At 37.1% G+C, this 18845-nt stretch overlaps 1 protein-coding gene across 2 annotated transcripts in view; it reads left to right on the top strand.

Moving 5' to 3' along the window:
- The first annotated feature begins 241 nt into the window (after positions 1–241).
- Positions 242–18845, top strand: part of SLC39A12 (solute carrier family 39 member 12) — a 35394-nt gene continuing 16790 nt past the window's right edge. For both annotated transcript variants that reach the window (XM_086614809.1, XM_086614808.1), the window contains exons 1-7: positions 242–511; positions 3753–4034; positions 6357–6564; positions 9779–9981; positions 14271–14442; positions 17006–17178; positions 18391–18543. In XM_086614809.1, the coding sequence (XP_086470935.1) occupies positions 242–511; positions 3753–4034; positions 6357–6564; positions 9779–9981; positions 14271–14442; positions 17006–17178; positions 18391–18543 (1461 nt within the window). The remainder of the gene's footprint in view (positions 512–3752; positions 4035–6356; positions 6565–9778; positions 9982–14270; positions 14443–17005; positions 17179–18390; positions 18544–18845) is intronic.

The following is an 18845-nucleotide window of genomic DNA, read 5'->3' as shown; positions in this document are numbered from 1 at the left end:
CCTGCTGTTCTGGGCTGTAAAACCCTTACAGGCTCCCTGTTGTTCAAAAACAGCTTGTTGCTGCAAATCAGCTTAGCCGACCAATTAATAAATCCTTTCAAACATATTGCATTCACACTAATTAAAGGGTTGGGGTTTTTTTCCCCTTTACCATTCAGATTCCTCAGGTTTCAAGTTTAAGCTGTGAAGTGCAAACAACAATCCAACACTCAGTGCAGATCACGCACTGCAGGAAGAAGAGATGTGTTTTCTGACCAAGCATCCAGCTCTTGGGGTGGTATGTTCTGCTTTCATATTCAGCGTGCTCATTGCTGAAGGACAGCCTGGGGAAGAGCATGGGCAGGATGGCAGCTATGCTCCCAGCCGAGGCTATCTGATGGAAGTTTTACGCGTTCTTTCAGCTGACAACACTGAGCTCCACATGAACCACTCACGAGAACTGGTCAAAATGTTACTGGAGAGAACTGAGTGCCCACAGCGGATTTATGGCATGCAAGAGGATTGTAATCTGGTCAGTGCTTCAATTAATGAGGGATATGTTTACAGGATCGTCAGTGAGTTCTAAAATTCTTTATTAGAGTATACTCTCTTGAATACAAAACCTAAATATGTAAAGGTCTTGTTGTTGCAGAAAAAAAATGTCCCTGCATTAATCATTTCATTCTGAATTATTAATATTTATTGTTTGAGCTCATGAAGAGATATTCCAAACATGACAAGCATTCCTTAAAAACTCCATGCTTCAGTTGCATAACACTAATAATTTTCCTTTAAAAGCTGGCAAGTGTTTATTTTCCAACAAAGATTTTTCTGTTTTACTCTGATCTAACTACAAAAGCATGAGCTTGAATTTGGGGCACAGAGGATTTCCACTGTGGAAAGACATAGGTAAAAATTGGAAGCCAGTTCTGCCACTTTTTTTTGTACTGGATTTTAGTTCATAAAAATAAAACCCAGACAGACTTGTCTCAGATTTATGTGCCACTTCACTGAAAAATTCAAGATTTAAGGGAGGGTTTTGGTAAGCCGTCCAGGTCAAGTAAAATCAAAGGCAGAACAATGAATCTATAAATCCAAATTGAAACTGGAAATAATCCAGCGTACAGCTTCACAGAAGGTTTGGTTATCTAGTTGAGTTGAGAATATTTTCAGAACTGATTCCTGATTTGACAAAGAAAGGAACAAGTGTAATAAGATTGTAGGTTCTGGTAGGACAAAGACAGTGGTAAGTGAGCAACTTAGCTGAAAGGGACTACAAAGGGCTTGGTCAGTCTTGGCTTGGATTAACGTTGCTCTGGCTATAGCATTGTTCAGTGACCTACATACAGCAGAGTGTCACTTTATATCAGAATATGAGAATGGTAATAACAATGATTGCTTTTACAATATAATGTTCTCGGTCCACCAAGCCAATGAAATGGAGGTCTTTTTCTCCTGTGCAATAGATAAATACTCACTTAATTGACCCATTCTGCAAATGCTCCCATTTTTCATATGAGCTCCAAAGTGAAATTTCATACATAAATAATGTAGGTACCTGTTATTCTCTAAATGAGTAATTTTCCTGAAGGAGATTGTGCAGCATTTGTCTTTGCACATATGGGCAATGGATACATATCAGATATGAACCCAGATCAAAAGATGAGAATGGATTAAACAGCAATGGGTATAGAGTCCTCCTAAACCTCACAAAACAGGAGACTAGGCCTTCTTGTTCTCCCTCTTTGTTTTGCTTTTCTGGTTTGCTGTATTTTTTCTTGCGTTTGTGATGTATTTGCGGAGAGAGTGCCTGCTATGTCTTTGGGTGGAAGAAATCTAAGTGAAATTTAGCTTGGGCTTACTTTGGTCAGGACTTCCACTCTGCTTAGGCTTCAACTTGGAAATTCGAGGACTTTCACCATTTCTAGCACTTCTCAGTGTTGGCTTTGTCAGTAACACTGCACACACCCTGCACTGCAATTGCCACACAAACACGGTTGTCTGTGGAAAATCCATGAATGCAGCTCACATGGCACTTTGCTGAAACCTTCCAATATGATTTAACAAGATTTGGTAAACCAAGATAGCAAAACCTGTGCAAGAAGCACTATTCTTCATCACCACTGAAATTTGAAACAGAATGCCCCACCTTAGCTTGGCATTTTCTTTCCCATATTTGTTGGGAATAAGTAATTGATTTAAGACTCAACTTTCTCTTCTAAATCCAGGATACCAGTCATACCACATGACTTTGTTTTCAGATTTCTTTTATGTTTTTAATGATGTCTCCAGTAAGTATTTAGAAATAGTGAAGTCAAACACTTTTTTAGACCCCTTTTTGGTTTGTTGTTACATGTTGGCCCCAAGACTCTTTGGGCAGGAGCTGACAGCTATTGAATGGCATGTGACACTTCTTTATCTCCTAAGCACACAGAAGTCATATATTTCTTGCAGTGGTAATAGAATTTTTTCTAACTTATGGTGTCTTAACCAAAAGAAATTCAGGGTTGAGCGCCCAGGTTCAAAGTTGGTCTCTTTTTCATAGCAAATAAGCATTTCTCAAACAAGGTCATGGAGGTGGTTATGCCTGTAAAATATTAGTAACAGCAAAATAACCAGTGATGAACCAATTTATATCCTCTTGATATCTTCTCAAGGGTTACTCTCTATGGGCTACTCATAGTAGCTGCATCTTTTACAATGCACCTGCTTCCTTCCAATTAGTAGATTTCTTTTCAGTCATCTTCCTTGAAAGAGCAAACAATAGCCTTGCTGATTGCAATTTATCCTGACTGAGTTTTGAAAAGTTATAGAAGTCTTTGAAAATCTTCTACTAAATGCAGTATGTCTATTGCATTGAGTGTTTGAAAAGGCTGGTTGACTAACCTGAAGTTTTTTGGGACAAAACAGAATAGCTATATTCCTCCTAGCCCAAATACTAATGCTCAGAGACATATATTACGAAAAGTTAGAATTATTGATCTTGATAGACAATGTAGGCAGGACATAGTGGATCATACTGTAATCTAGTTTATTTAAAAGTATAAATATTTAATTTGGCAATTACCATCCACAGTTCTCTTTTTTAGATTGAGTATTTTTGAGAATTTTCGTTAGAATTATTCCTATTAAAAAGTAGCAGCTACCTCAATTCCTCCAAGTAACATTGGCTTCTGAACACGACAATACGTGTTTGATTCTACTCAGCTTCTGTGTAGGAAAATGAACTACATACAAGGTGGGCCACATCAACCAATGCATCTTGCTTGTAGCCATAAACAATTTAGTCTGACAAACTAGTCTCTGTCTGGATTCGTGAATTTATTAAAGTGCAGTTTTGATCCTCCTATGGTACATTCATGTGTTATAGTTTCTTTGAAATGTACAGTCCGGCTGCTCTGCCATAATAGTTGAGATTAGCTGACATGCCTATAACGTGCTTGGGAAGGAGCCAGTGGAAAAAAAATCAGCTACACAACGAATAACAATAGTTACAGGATCTCTTCAAGAAAGATTTTTTTTTTTATTCTGGAATTCAGTATCTTATTCTCCATAGCTGACATAGAGCTCTGTTAGTCTTCTGGTCTAATACCTGCAACTGCAATTAGTTACTTGCACTCTCCTCCTGCCATTCCATCAGCCTGCATCTGTGTAGGCTTAGGTTCTATCCCTTAAATATGAGTTCAATTCTGTTCTCCTCTCTAATTTTATTTCCAGATGACTGGCAACGTGTTACTTGAGTTGAATTTCCATTTATTTTTATTTTTTCACAGTGCGTTGAACCGGATGCTTTGTTACTAATAGCTGGTGGAGATTTAGAAGGCCATCTCAGTGAAGAAGTGTTTGAGAGAATTTCTCTTATTCTTCTCTACTACATTCTTCATCATAGAGATGTGTGTTCTTCAGAACTCAGCTTGAATAATAAGGATTATAAATTTTATCTACAGAGTATGCTTAGTTTAAGACACGATGAAGACTGTTATTATTTTTCACGGAATGAAACGGAAGATATTTTAACTGCAGTAAGGCAACATTTTAAAACTTCTGAAACCCAGGTAAAGAAACTAAAAGTAAAAATAACTTCATATTTATTACTGATATATATATACTGATACCTTTAAGCTAGTTCAGACACTGTGTCCTCCAGAAAACTGGTAAATAACAGTGGGAGAGCACAGGCTGAACATTGGTGTTTTGTTATATGTGCTGTTTAACACTAGCCTTCTCCTTGGCTTGCTTTTGGCATGTGCTACTTAGCATTCCACAGAGTCTGCTGAGACATCGTTGAGGAGATAGTGCATATTAGGACCGTTCCCAATAGGTAATTTAGATGCAGTTGCCCTGCTTAAGGCAGATGGAAAAGAGAATAGCTGTATAGATGAAATATCTTGCACTTGGCTTCAAGAACAGAAAATACTTTCTCATCTCTTGTATTTATTAGTATAGATATACTAGCAGTGATTATACTTAAACAGTATAAAGCAGAACAGCTCCAAAACTGATCTGGCTGTACAGCAGAAATGATGAATCATTGATGAGATCCTTGCCAGGCCCCACACCTCCATGTCCATCCAAATGAATCTGTCCAAAGATGTGATGATTTCTTTCCACTGTTTATTATTCCTTATCTCAAGAAGGGATGATAAAATACTAGAATAATGTTCTAGAGTTCACAATCTAAAGAAAAACTGTTTTCATTCTAATGGGCAATAAAAAAACCTTTTTGCCAGATTAGATAACTCCTAAACTAAAGGTTGACCTGCTGTGAGAAGCTCCTTAGATCTGTTCGTAGTATACAGTTAAGTTTGGTTTATTGCAGAGTTTGAATTTCCTGTTTTCTTTTTCATTTCATTAGATTTTAATTTACACCATACTGTAGTAGAGTTTCCTACATGAACGGAAGATGACTAGGAGTCCTGGCTGTGCAGCAGAATGCTGAGAGCCTCCAGTTCCTCTTTCTGTGTTCTTTGTGTAATTGTTTCCCATCATAAATTATTCATTGACCAGTACTTTTGGTTCTGAGTCTTGGTGAACGTGCCCATTTCCAAGAACTCCAATGGTATCTGGGCAACTGTGAAAAGGCATTGGTGGGTATTTGGCATGTCAAGACAGAATAACAGTCCATAAAGTGCTTTACTGTGTGGTCTGTTTGTTTATGCTGGCAGTATAATCAGTTGACAAGCCTGTTCAGTAACTGAGACTTCAATGTTCACTAACATGAGGGAAAAGAATGGTTTTTTATGAGAGGTACTCAAAACATTCTAGACTATCTAATGCTTAGAATCACAACACTTGAGTTCTGGAAAAGAGCCAATGATGCAGTGTATTAATAGAAAAATAGCATTTTTAGTGCCTCTTTATATGTTTTGGTTTCACAGAAAATATCCTCCTCTCAGCCATAGCAGCTAATATATTATTTTAAATGAGAGGCGAAATTTCAGGTTGTGGAAATGTAAATGTGTAATGGATGGATGGTGAAAGAAATGCCCGCCTCCTCGCTGCAGTGTTTAAGGCCTATATATAGAGAGAGATGAGTTTGTGTAAAATAAGTTGCTACTGTACTAGCTCATCTAGTTGACTTTTCAATTTATTTAATATAGGTTAGAGACAAATGAACTTAAATAATTTTCACCTTTTTTTTTTTTTTTTTTTTTTTTGGTTTCTCTCAAACCCCAACTGTTTACAGTGAAAATAAACAAGAAAGGCAGAAATAGAAGAAAATAGGGATAAGTTTCCAGGTAACTGAGAGAGCTGTACCCTGCTCCCTCACTTCAGACCTGCTCACATCCACACACATGGGCGTACATGACCATCTACTGCTCCTGTTTGGTCACCCCCGCAGGGAAGTCACTCTTTAGCTGCGGAGTTACATCTTTCCATATAGTCCCCAGATAGCTGCCCCATGACAAATTATGGATTCCATTTAATAGATAGAGAACTAAAAACATTAAAATAATTCCTTCTGAAGTTCTAGTTAAAGTCTGTATTATTTGAGTCAATTTCTCGTGCCTTAACAAAAATCCCTCCCTTTTCTGCCACTTTCTATAAGTAGATGTAGATGGAATTGAGGAAGACACAGGAATCACAGAAACAGCATGAAAATAACACTAAGCAAAAATAACCTGAATGAAGGACTGTACTTCTTCCCTGTCAGACATTGAGTAAAATGTCAGGTTTTTTTCTTCTATGCCTGTTCTCCTGAAAATGTCCTCTGTTTCGCATTTGCTGTCCTGCTGTCAATTACAGCTTTAATCTTAGTGGTTTTTTTCACCCTGGCTGTCTGTGAAAGTGTTCTCTCCAGTTTCTCCTCCTGTCACTCTGATTATTTAAATGGAGGTGACCAGGGCTGTCTTCATGCTGTTTTCTCCTGATTTCAGTGTGTTGATGTGAGTACCCTGGAGAAAAATGCTGATATAATGGACAGAGATGGTGCTGATGAACACACTCTTCCACACCTGGCTGCTTTAATCGTTACTCTGGCTCTCCAAGGAGTCTGTATGGGGAAAGCAAGTTTACCCTCCCCAGAATTCTTTATAAAATACATTTTCAATTCTCTGAACAGTACTACTGAGCTCCAAGTGAGAGGTAAGCTATTTATTCGTCTCTAGTTGCTTTTTGCAACACACATTGATGTAAACTATCTTTAAATGCCTAACGGACTTCTTACACTTCATTTTGGATTTAAATGCCATTTCATTTTAGAGCTGTTAAGTAGTTTCTTCGAAATGTAAAAACAAGGTTGGAAAATAAACTCCTTACTTTGATAATTCTCTGAGAGACAGAAAACGAATTGTTACTGTGATTCCTAAATGTGTACCATCACATTAATTTACGACTTAATTGCTCAGCACAGTGTGAACTACCCAAGAGACCTCTGAGAGTGGCAATCTAGCTGTGAGGGCAGAGTTTACTGGGGCCTTGTTATATTGCTTCTTTATGCAGGTTTTTATACATTGCAAGATTGATTTAGGGATGGATGAGATTATTCATGTATGGTAGCCAGATTAAACACTTCAGCCATTCACACCTCCGTGTAGACATATGCCCAGAAGAGATGAATTAGACACAGGCCACTCTGTTTTGACCAAATGCTCTCTGATATCTGCCTGCTGTACCTGAAAATACCTTTATGGTTTGTGCTTCCCTGCCCACCTTCTGATCATAGTACCCAATCAGTGAGTCTGGACTACGTGAAGTTAATTTTCTTCAGGAGCTCTGTTGCTAGATGTATCAGAAATGCTACTTAACCGTAAAGAAATAGAAGTATAAGAGAGTCCTGAGTGGTTCAAAAATAAATAAATAATAATAAAAAAATAAACCACAAGCATTGAGCTTTTAGCAGCTGCTATTAAGCTCTGTAAAAGATTCTTCATGCTTAGCAGTTTAAAAAGATAAACCACGAACTCAAGGGCCTACTATGGATTTAGAAGGTTATTATAAGATATCTACTTTTCCTTGTTTCTGGTAACTGCTAATAGCAACACTTTACTAGCTTTTTAAAAGTTACATTAAGTATGGGTTAAAACAGCTTCAAAAGTTAAATTCATAGATTCGTAGATTCATAGATTTCTAGGTTGGAAAAGACCTTAAAGATCATCCAGTCCAACCGTCCCTAATCCCCATTAAACCATATCGCTAAGTAGATCATCCACCCTATTCTTAAACACATCCAGGGTTGGGGACTCAACCACCTCCCTGGGCAGCCTATTCCAGTGGCTGACAACCCTTTCAGAGAAGAAATGCTTTCTAACATCCAACCGGAATCTCCCCTAACTAAGCTTATACCCATTTCCTCTTGTTCTATCACCCACCACTAATGTAACGAGCCCTTCCCCCACCTCTCCACCATCCCTTCTCAAGTATTTGTAGGCTGCAATCAGGTCTCCCCTCAGCCTCCTCTTCTCCAGGCTAAACAGCCCCAACTCCCTCAGCCTCTCTTCATAAGTTTTATTTTCCAGCCCCTTGACCAGTTTAGTCGCCCTTCTTTGGACTCGCTCCAGGAGCTCAATATCTCTCTTAAAGCGAGGGGCCCAAAACTGGACACAATATTCCAGGTGCGGCCTCACCAGTGCCGAGGACAGGGGCAGGATCACTTCCCTGTTCCTGCTGGTCACACTATTCTTGATACACACCAGTATCCCATTGGCCTTTTTGGCCACCTGGGCACACTGCTGGCTCATATCAAGCCGGTAGTCAACCAACACCCCCAGGTCCTTCTCCGCCAGGCAGCTCTCCAGCCACTCTTCCCCGAGCCTATAGCGATGCTTGGGGTTTTTATACCCCAAGTGAAGGACTGAATAAGTAATTAAGCATAGGTAAAAACATTTTTACTTTCAAGTTACACAGAGGTACGTCAAATCACAGAAGTAAATAATAAAAAAAAGAACAAAACATTCAGCCCTAAACTTGTACTCCTAGATTGTACTTGCGTAAACTGATTTTGCAGCAAAACCCTTCTTTTAAAATTGCCAAGCCAGATCTTCTAAAATAATTGACTCGCAAGAATGGATGGAGCCATCTGGATGGGCACAGTGCTACTAAATAGCTATATATGGTGAAATCCAAGCCTCAGTGAAGACAATAGCAAGAATTTATGGTTGGTGGAGTTAGGGTGTCATTCAGAGAAACAAAACAATATTCTTAACCGGTTTGTTACAGTGTAAGTATGCTTTAAGCCTAAGCTAATTAAATTGTCCATTTAAATTTATTCAAATTCTTAATAGAAACTTCAGGAAAGAGCAAGGAACTGGCAGCATGGAAAAAAAGAAAAGCAGAGTTGACTACATTTAGAAAACAAAGCTATCTTCAGCTCTGTTCAGATCTGTTTACTCAAGACAAATAAAGTAGACAAACGCCACAAGCCTTTTTGTAAAATTCACCATTAAGATTGTACCATTTGATTTTTCTGAATAATAACACTAAAAAATAAAGGATTATCATATTATCATTCTTAATCTCATTGATCTAAATGCATTTGAAATTAATTTGTGGACTACTTTTGCTTCCAATGGGCAAACTCAGATTTACAGAAACTATCACTATGGGTTCATCTTGAAAAATGCAGGGGTGAGGGAAGGTGGTAAGTAAGATAAGATAGAGCATGCCCTCTCATATAAGCAAGCATTTCATCAGCAGGCACACTCATTGCACTCAAGTTTTGACATGGGATATATCCCTGCGTTGTCTCAGGTTTGGATTAGGGGTCCTGGCTCCCTCCTTCCTGTTTCAGTGCTGTAAACAGGCATGCTCCCAGGTCAGCAGCTTGACCAAAGGAGAGAGATCCACTGCCCTGCGTTCCACTTCTGCAGTGCAGAGGGCAGCATACCATCCCGAAGATTGGTTTCAGGACACCCTATAAAGTATCTGTCTTCCTGGTCTTTCTGGACTAGACAAATGCCTGGCATGGTGTCCTAACCTGGTGTTCTATTTACATGGGAAAATTTGAGGACTAGTGATGCTACTTAGCAGTAATTTGTAGATAACTTTGGCAGAGATCGATGATTAAGTCAAAGATGAATTGCCTTTCAGTCAATATCTGTTTTCCTTTGAGATAGTCATAGGCAAAACATCTCAGTGTGGTACTGCAAGGATGTAAAGGATGAGTATATAGGTGTCTTGAACTTCTAGAGGTGTTAAGCAGAAATTACTTACAGTACCAAACTGAGGAGAGAAAGAAGTATTAAAATGAGGAACTGCATTAATGTTAAAACTAACAAAATTTTAATGATTACTTTTGGTTTTATCTTTTTAAATGTGTATTTTCCCATGGTGATATATCTGTTTTCTAATGAATTACCAGAACTGGAACAACTACTAAATGTTCTTACAGCCAAAAAGACCTGCACTGTAAATGGACAATTCCACAGTAACAAAAGAAGACGTTATAGTATGGCAATCAGAGGTATTGGAACCAGAAATATTCCAGTCATGGCAAACCATACAAAAGGAGACTATCTGAAAGGTTATTCTGAAGATCGTGAAAGGAACGCAGATTGGGATCAGGTCAATTTGTTTTGATGTTTTTATAGTATTGGTCACAGAATTTCAGTGATAAAACTTCAAATTGGTTTGCAAACACTACATTATTTCTGAGGTAAAATTGATTAATTTCAAAACATAATGTAGATACTGAATTATATTTTTATAGATTTATATTTGTTTCAATATTAATTGGGGGAAGAACTTTATGGCTGTTGAATGTGTGTTTAAAGTAGGTGGGAGGGGCTAACAGAATGGTTAGTGTTACGCGGAATCAGGTGTTTCTTCAAGACAGAGGACTATAGTACCATGGCTTTAGTGTTTTCACATATTTGTTAGTGATTTCTTGTGCTCTTATGTCGCAGAGCTTCTAGAGTCCCTTAAGTGACCTTGTAGAAAGAAGGGTTGTTCTGTACTAATGAAAAAAAGTAAATTAAGGTCTCTACATAAGTTGTTTATAAAAGGCTTTTGTAAAGTGAAGATTGGGCATTTCCAAACACTTTTAAAGCCATCTGTGGAGTCCAGAAGCCTCTTTTGGAAAGTATAGAGTCTCTAAGATAGAACTTTAGCTGCTCTATGAGGTGTTTGAAGGACAATGGCTCATCACAGTTAAAATAAATAAATTTTTGTTTACAACAGTGATAAAGACGGTAACTGACTTCCATCCTTCAGACTGAAAGACTTTCCTTAGGCAAAAAAGGAGACTTCAAAATACATACTCTATATATTTTGATTTATACATTTGAAATATATACTTCAAAGTATATGCTTCTATTGTTTTCAGTTCTTTACAACTTCAGTTAACTCAAACCCAATGATTCTTCTCCATTTAGGAGAATAAGAGATGAGCAACCGACCTTTGCTTTGTTCCACATCAATGTGGAATTGAGACAAATGGCATCTGGTTAAATGCCATTTTGATAAAAATTCATTTGTTTACTATTATTGCAATTGGAATACATACTCTATCGATATGTTTATTTCTTTCCAGCTAACCACAAAAGACAACCATGCTGATAAACATGATGAGGCATTTAATGGGGTCACAAAATCATTTTAAATTAAGATCATTTTAAATGTGTTTCATATTCATTTGGAACTATGAAGGGCAGAAATCAGTAGTGATACTATCTGTTCAAGAAGTAAAATGATTCTCCAGTAATGGAATTCATAAAATACAATTTTTTATTTCTTGAACTTCTGAGACTGACTGTAACTCAAAAGATAAGTGTGCAGAGGAGTTATCTGAGGCTTGGGAGTCAAACTGAGAGCCAAATATTCTGTATAGATGAAAAAAATCACAAAGAAACATCTGCAGAGAAGAAAAATTTCTTCTTCATTAATTCCTACTTTCTGGTTTTTATTCCATTCCTCTTCTTGCTAGCTATGTCTATTTTCTGTGATACATCGTTCCATTAGAAGGTGTTGGTTTTCAGTATTGTGTTGCTAATTTTGTCCCTTGCTTTCTGCAGTTGTCTGTGAAAGCCATTGTGCTCCATTAGTGACAGATGCTGCTACATTTGAGGCATTGGCTCAATCTGTAATTTGATTTTTAGATAGGAATTATATTTTGAAATATTATCACAGAAAAAAGGTCACTGCTTTCTTTTTAAGTCATCATTGTCTCTACTGATTTAAAAAATACATGTAAAACAAGCAAGTTGCAGATTATCTAATAAAAGCAATAATATTAAGTTCCATTAAACTATGTCACAATATCTATGCATTCATTTATTATTCCTCATTAAAGAAACACGGGTTTTGGAAACCAAAATTATCTATCCAGTTTTTCATATGAGCATATGCAAATTCAATTTACTGGTTTCTTCAGTATCATCCTCCAGGGGTACACACATAGTTCCTTTACTAATGGAGACTTATTACTCCACCTCCCTATGTTAAAAAGCTAAAAAGGCTATGGCTTGCTACTGGAAAAGATGCAGGTCCTCATGCCTCAAGACTTACAAGAACATTTTACTAAATAAACTTAAGAATTATATTTTTATTTGTGGGTGGACATGAGATCTGGCTTTTTCTTTTAAAATATCTAATAATGAAATCACATTAGAATTTAGGTTCATAATAGTCGCAGACCTCATCTTGTACTTCTCAAAACAGCGCCAACATAGTCAGATCAAGTTTCACAGGGCCACGTCCAGTTGAAATCTCACTGTCTCCAAAGACAGAGATTCCACAGTAATTCTGGAAAGCCTGTACGACTGCATTATTGACTTCATTTTGATGATTTTTTAATTATAGCAAATTGGAGTTTTTCCTGCTGTAACTAATACCTATTGCCTCTCATCCTTTTGCTGTACATCTCTGAGAGGGCTCTGGCTCTAATTTCCCTATAACCACTGTTACATAATTGAAGACTGAAGATACCTCCCATCTCTTCTCTTTTCCAGGCTGAACATACCCATATCCCTCAGCCTCTCCCTGCACATCATGTGTGCAGTTCCCTAGCCATCTTGGTGGCCCTCCATTGGACTTCCCTCAAATCACCAATGTCTTTCTTGTACCGTAGGTTATTAAACTGGGTATAGACCAGATGTCCTGAATGGAGGGCAATGATCTTTTTCCCTTACCTGTTGGCTACCCTCTTGCTAATGCAGCGCAGTATGCAGTTAGCCTTCGTTGCCACAAGGGCACACTGGTGACTCATGTTCAAGTTGTCTGTCGGGACCCCAAGGGCTTTCTCTGTAAAGTTACCTTCCAGTTGGTTTTCCTCAGCTTTTGTCGATGCAGGGTGTTATTCTGTTTGAAGCACAATAAATTCATCTTTACTGATCTTCACGAAGGTGTTGTCAGCTCATATCTTTGGCTGATCAAGATCCCTCTGAATTAGCAGCCATGCCTGTCAGCGCATTGACTACTTGTCCCATTTGGATTTAATCTGTGAATGTGATATGGTGCACTCTGCTCCATCACTCACGTCATTGATGAAGGCATTAAATAATATCATCCCCTGTACCAACCAGTGAGGAACACTGAGCATAATCATCCATGAGCTAGACTTCCAACTTGATACCACTTGCTGGTGTTCCCTACTTCTAGAGTAAACATCACTTTCTAGAACAGACAGACTGAAGGTCTTTTCTAATATGGTAGTTCCTGAATTGTCTTGATGCTCTGCTTCTGCTTGGAGACAGAACAGGCTAGATCCAGGTGGCAAGATCACCTGTTGCCCTGAAGACCTGAATGTGGTATTCAGAATAAATGTACCAGTACTCAATTAATTCTGAATGAATTAGTTTCTGAGTGAGCTACAAGGCAGATTTTACTTTATCAGTGGATGAACAAGGGCAAGAAGACATTGGTTTTTAATTGGGTTACTTAAAAGTAATGCCAATTACAACTTTTTATTTAAATAGCAATTTTCTTTCAAAAGTAACTTGTGGCAATGATTAGAAAATAACATTTAGGAACCACTTGGTTCTCAGCTGCAGGCTATGTTAAACGAAAGAAAAAAAATGATCTTTGAATTGAATTGAATGACAAATAATGCAATGAGATTAAGAAATTAAGAAATGAAGATGATTCCTTTAAGTAAGATAGCGTATTTGATCTGGACTTCTTTTTTTTTAAATTCTTACAGAAATTGCCACTAGAACTATTCAAATGCTAACTGCTCATATTTTTACTGGAAGTTTCTAGAATCAATTCTTCATGAAAATTTTTCAAAATATAAATGTTCCCAATAAAAGTTGGGTTTTTTTTTTGACAGCAACGTTTCTTAGAAGAGCAAAAAGTAGTTGAAATTCTTAAGTACCTCTAATAATAAAATTATTAACTAATCTTTAAAACAAATCTAGACTGTGTAAATTATAGTGTGCTTACCTTAAAGTGACATGCCATTGTTAAAAGCATTAAAAAAGCTTCCTTCCATATCTTACCAAAGATACAAACATGCAGCACAAGGGCAATTTTCAGTACTGCCTTGGTACAGGCAGTATTTTACATTAATAAACAGGAATATGATTTGTTTTAACATTAAATTATTTTATTTGCACTTATAATAATAGAATATTTATAGATATTGTTGTGTTGGATTCTCATGATATTAACAGGCTCCAATGTGCTACTTTATATCAAAGATTCCCGTCTTTCTGAAATACAGAGGTATCAAGTTTTACTTGGGAAAAAAAAAATTCTAAGCCATTGAAGTAATTGAATCTGAAAAGAGTATATGGAAAACAAGTTATTTTCTAGATTGAATAGTCCTGTGTTCTTCTAAGATTCCATATTTAACCTCAGTATTAAATGCAGGTATATGCAACATATTCAGTGACTGTGTTTACTTTTCTACATAGGTTTGTTTCTCTGCCAATGAACTTGTGAAGATATTTGTAAAAAATAATTCTTCCTCCATTTCTGAGGAGCACTTCAAGCAAATCAGTCCAGCTATCATTCAGCAACTATTAAGTTGTTCATGTCAGCTTTCTGACTCCAAGCAGACAAAGCTTCCACCGACAACTTTGGAAAGTGAGTTATGTTATTATCAGTATAGTATTATGAAAATTGAGATGAAGGGATACAGGGGCTTAACTTCCAGAGAATTTTCATTTATTAATAACCTTAAACCAAAACATGATGAGATTTATGTAATTTATGCTCTCTATAATATCATAGCATACATGTCAGATAATAGTACTATACTGAGAAGTGACAGGTCCTCACAAGTGTGTTCCTGAGCAGCAAAGACCTGTTTTATGGCATTTCCACCAGGTCTATTCTAGAATCACTACGCTGCTTTTCACATATAGTCTCAAGGTTATATTAGCTGGCATTTGATACCTTGATGTGGCAAATGCTTAATATAGATAAATTCTGTGTGAATGTTGCTGGTTTTTCATGTTGTCACATTTTATGGTAGGTAAGCTTTGGGGATACTACTAGGGTAAGAAAAACAACATAAAACCAGTCACATGGGCAGTAGGACTTGCGTGATAGAGCTGGAACAAGAACTGAGTTAGATTATGATCAGATAATTTCCAGTTGCAGTCCTCCCATTGCAGGAGGGATCCACTGCTTCCAGGGATTTCTGCTCCTCCATTCTGCTGATTCCACTTCTCCTGTAACAAATCCCTAGTCTACTACAGCAAAAAAAAAAAAAAAAATCTGAATCTGTTCTGACCTAAGGGCTTCTTGATGTGGTTCCTGGTTTTGCTTTTTTCTTTAAATCGGCAATATCTGGGAAACGGTTACAAACCTGGATGTGCTGGTGTATTACAGGAGGCATTAATTTCTAGCAGGGCATTTGGGAGCCAGGAAGCTACAAAAAGTAATGGGCATCTAACCATAATCACCTGCATCTAGGGCAGCACTTTTAGACTACAAATCAATGCCTTCAATACTTTTATCCTAATGTCTACATGGCCAGCTCTAGATGACTAGATTCATTAGGAGCTAGTAAGCTTTCCCACCCTGCTGGCCAACAATCCATAGGGAACAGCACTGTCCATCTCTAAATTCTGTCTGTACTTCAAGCTGCTCAAGTTAAGCAGCTTGTGGGAATAAGCTGAGCTAACATTCCATGGTGTACAGATTAACTGAACTATGAAAGGGAATTAAAAAACAGTTAGATAAGGACATGGAAGGACACTCATGGATGTCCCAAGAATGGTTATAGGCGAAAGAAACATATAGAACAGGAAGAATAATTACAGCTCCCTAGAAGGCATCAGACCTTTTTCCTTGTGTCTCTCTTCTCATTACCTGAACACCTTGCAGCCTTTACTGCTTTCATCTTTTCCATGCTGCAGGGACATGCTCATTTTTCAGGTGGGGAATCAAGAAACAAAGAACGAAAGGAACTTACATAGGTCATATAAAGGCTCATGTCAAATTCACAGTTTGAGTGAGAGTCTCTCAAGTCAAAGGCCATCAGCCCAATCGCTGACATTTTAATGATCTCATGAAGGTGAGAGGTCTGCCTAGATGAGCAAAGCTGAATCATTCAAACACAAAATGGAATTGATAAGAACCCTTTCTGCAGCCCTTTCCCTGTGCTTTTTGGCAAAGGAAGGTTTCCATGACCACAGGGACACTTCTGCTGGTTTGAGACAGACAAAGGACTTCAGGTTTGACCTATGTGTGACCTAATGAGCTGAGCATAGGCTCATTAACAGGCCGTGCTCTTTTGGCTAAGTCACCAAGGCCTGACCTTCCATAAGTATCTACTATACCCTTGTATTTGGATGTGCAGTTTCTGAAATTTACTGTCTGATTTTATGAGGTGCTGAGCACTTGCAATGCTATTAAAGCATGAAATGTTAAGTGACACTTTGTAATATTTTGGCATTAGCTCCTTTATGTGTGTTTCTCACCAGTGTTTTACCTCCATCATAAGACTTTCATGCAGATTAATCAGGAGTCATGTTGTGCAAAAGCTTGGGAATGTGAGCAGTGTATAACTCTGAACAATTATAACAGTAACCTTCCAAAAAATTTCCAGTAACCTGGGAAAAACAGGTTGGTGTTTCTTATACAGTAACTAAAGGAATGTATATTCACAGCACATTTTGGACTAAAAAGTTTATGCTTAGAACCTAAATTAGATGCCTACATTCATTTGAGGTTTTAGGCTGAGGTTTGTTTACTGAATATGATTTGGTTAACAGTGTGGTCTTGACTGCAAAGATGCACAGGTGTGACACGTGAGGACATAGAAAAACAAGCATAAAACTGTTAAAAGAGGAAACGAGTGCAGACCAGCATTCACTGTGCTGCTCTGAGTGTCTCTAGTCTGCACAGTCACAGTCTATTTATCTCTTTAAGGCCTGAAATTTGGAGGCATTAGACTGTGTTACTTGTAAAGCCTGAAAAAAATTAATGTTTTTTAAGCTTCCAATTCTGTAATCTGTATCATAAGCAACCAGAAAAATCTATGTGGCACAATGAATCACTTCTCTGAGAGCTTGTACACAGAGGTGGCAAAACATAGCCTCAAAACCAAATACAAATACAAAACAAATACTCAAACATGAACAAAAATACTGAATGATTAAAGGTGCCCTTGTTTTGCATCATTTCTTTTTCCCTACAGAATACGGTTACAGCACTGTTGCTGTTTTACTTATTACTATTGGATCTATGTTTGGTACAACCCTCATTTTATTTAACTCCTGTCAAGAAATCTATACACTCATTTTACAGCTGTTTGTTGGTTTGGCTGTCGGGACCCTTTCTGGAGATGCATTGCTACACCTTATTCCTCAGGTGGGTAATACACACTTTTTTTGGTTTTAAAATGTTCACACACACAAAAAAAGAAAAATCTCATTTAAACATGACTAATTGTTATCTGTTTAAAAATAAAGCTTTCCATGAAATCTGTGAACCAGCTACCCAACATTCCAATTACATTTGTACTTTATAGTTCAAAGAGAGATTCCAAGTTAAGTAGTAAGAAGCAGAAATCAAGTAATTATGAATTCAGAGAAAATAAGGGAATGGGAACATTTTCACAAAAACTTTTCAGAAAATACACAAGTCTTGTGCAAACCAGGTTTCATGAGGCAGATTCTGTAATGTATTTCCGGAGAAATTGTTCAAAGGTTGTACGAGGCATCTGCAGTCTCCTCTACACATTCTTCCAGAAAGCCAGGGGCTATCAGCCTAATTAATCCTGCTGCCTACAATCATAATAGAGTGCTACGATTTTTTCCTAAATTAATAAAATAAATTTCAAGTATAGGATAGAATATAAATTTTTCCATTGTGTATTCATTTGTTTTTGACTGTGTCTCCTCTGATGTGACACAATTGTTATGAGTAGAATGTAACTGGTCATTGCAAGAGAGCTTCACACCTTCACTTGAGATTCTGGTCAAAATGTTCTTCATACTCAATACATCATCTCTGAAAGCAGAACTGGGAAAGTGGTTTAAGGAAGGTGATTCTCAGCAAATGTCAGACAAATGCACATCTTTAAGTGAGTGTGAAAGTATTCTTCATCAGTTTTAAGTGACATATCCAGTAGCCTTTAAAGTGCCCAATTCCAGAGCAAAGGAGGGCTGCCGTGCTGTGCCACTGGGGAAATGTGGAAGCACATTCACTATCAGAAACATTTATGGATTATTTTCTATATGAAATTTGCATCTGAAGATGATGCAAGTGACTTTTTAAACTTTAAATTTCAATATACTCAAAAAATCCCACCCTAAATAGATATTTAGAAAAAGAACAATTTCATAAAATTGTCTCTAAAAAATTGTTCCTTTCAACACTGAGAGATGATAAAGTGTAGAAGAGGCTCCTAATCAACTTCATCCAACTATTATTCAGTTGATCAGCTGGAAACATAATTTAAATTTGCAAAAAATGACAAAAGAAAATTTTGAGAATTAATTGAAATAACACCTTATGTTTCACAAGCAAAAATTAAAACATTGTCATTTTAATTTTTTTTACTTTATCTCTTTTATTTAGACTCTTGGTTTACATAAACATGAAGCACAAGAGGTAGAACATTTCTATGAGGGGAAAGAATATATTTGGAAACTTTTGGGAATAATTGGAGGAATTCATGGATTTTTTCTGATCGAAAAGTGTTTCTTTCTTTTGGTAACACCACATGACCAGGTAAAGCTTTGTACAATTTATCTTTTAAAAAATCTCTTTTATTCTGAGATTTTACAGTGCACAAAATGTTAAAATGATTGTGGAAAATAATTATAATTTATAATTAAAATTTGTAAGAGTTAAGTGAAACTTTAAAAGTAGCTCTCCAAAGTGCTCCTACCAGATTAACCTTCAATTCCTATTTTGCTTTGCTCTGTGGATTGTGTATGCTTCATGAATGTGCTCCATATATTCATAACTCAAGGAAGAAACAGTTAATTGAATGTGTTCTGTAAGCATACTTTCATGACCAGCACTGGAGC

The sequence above is a fragment of the Tauraco erythrolophus genome, chromosome 7, assembly GCF_009769465.1.
Source record: "Tauraco erythrolophus isolate bTauEry1 chromosome 7, bTauEry1.pri, whole genome shotgun sequence".
NCBI lineage: Eukaryota > Metazoa > Chordata > Aves > Musophagiformes > Musophagidae > Tauraco > Tauraco erythrolophus.
This window is presented reverse-complemented; position numbering and strand designations above follow the sequence as displayed.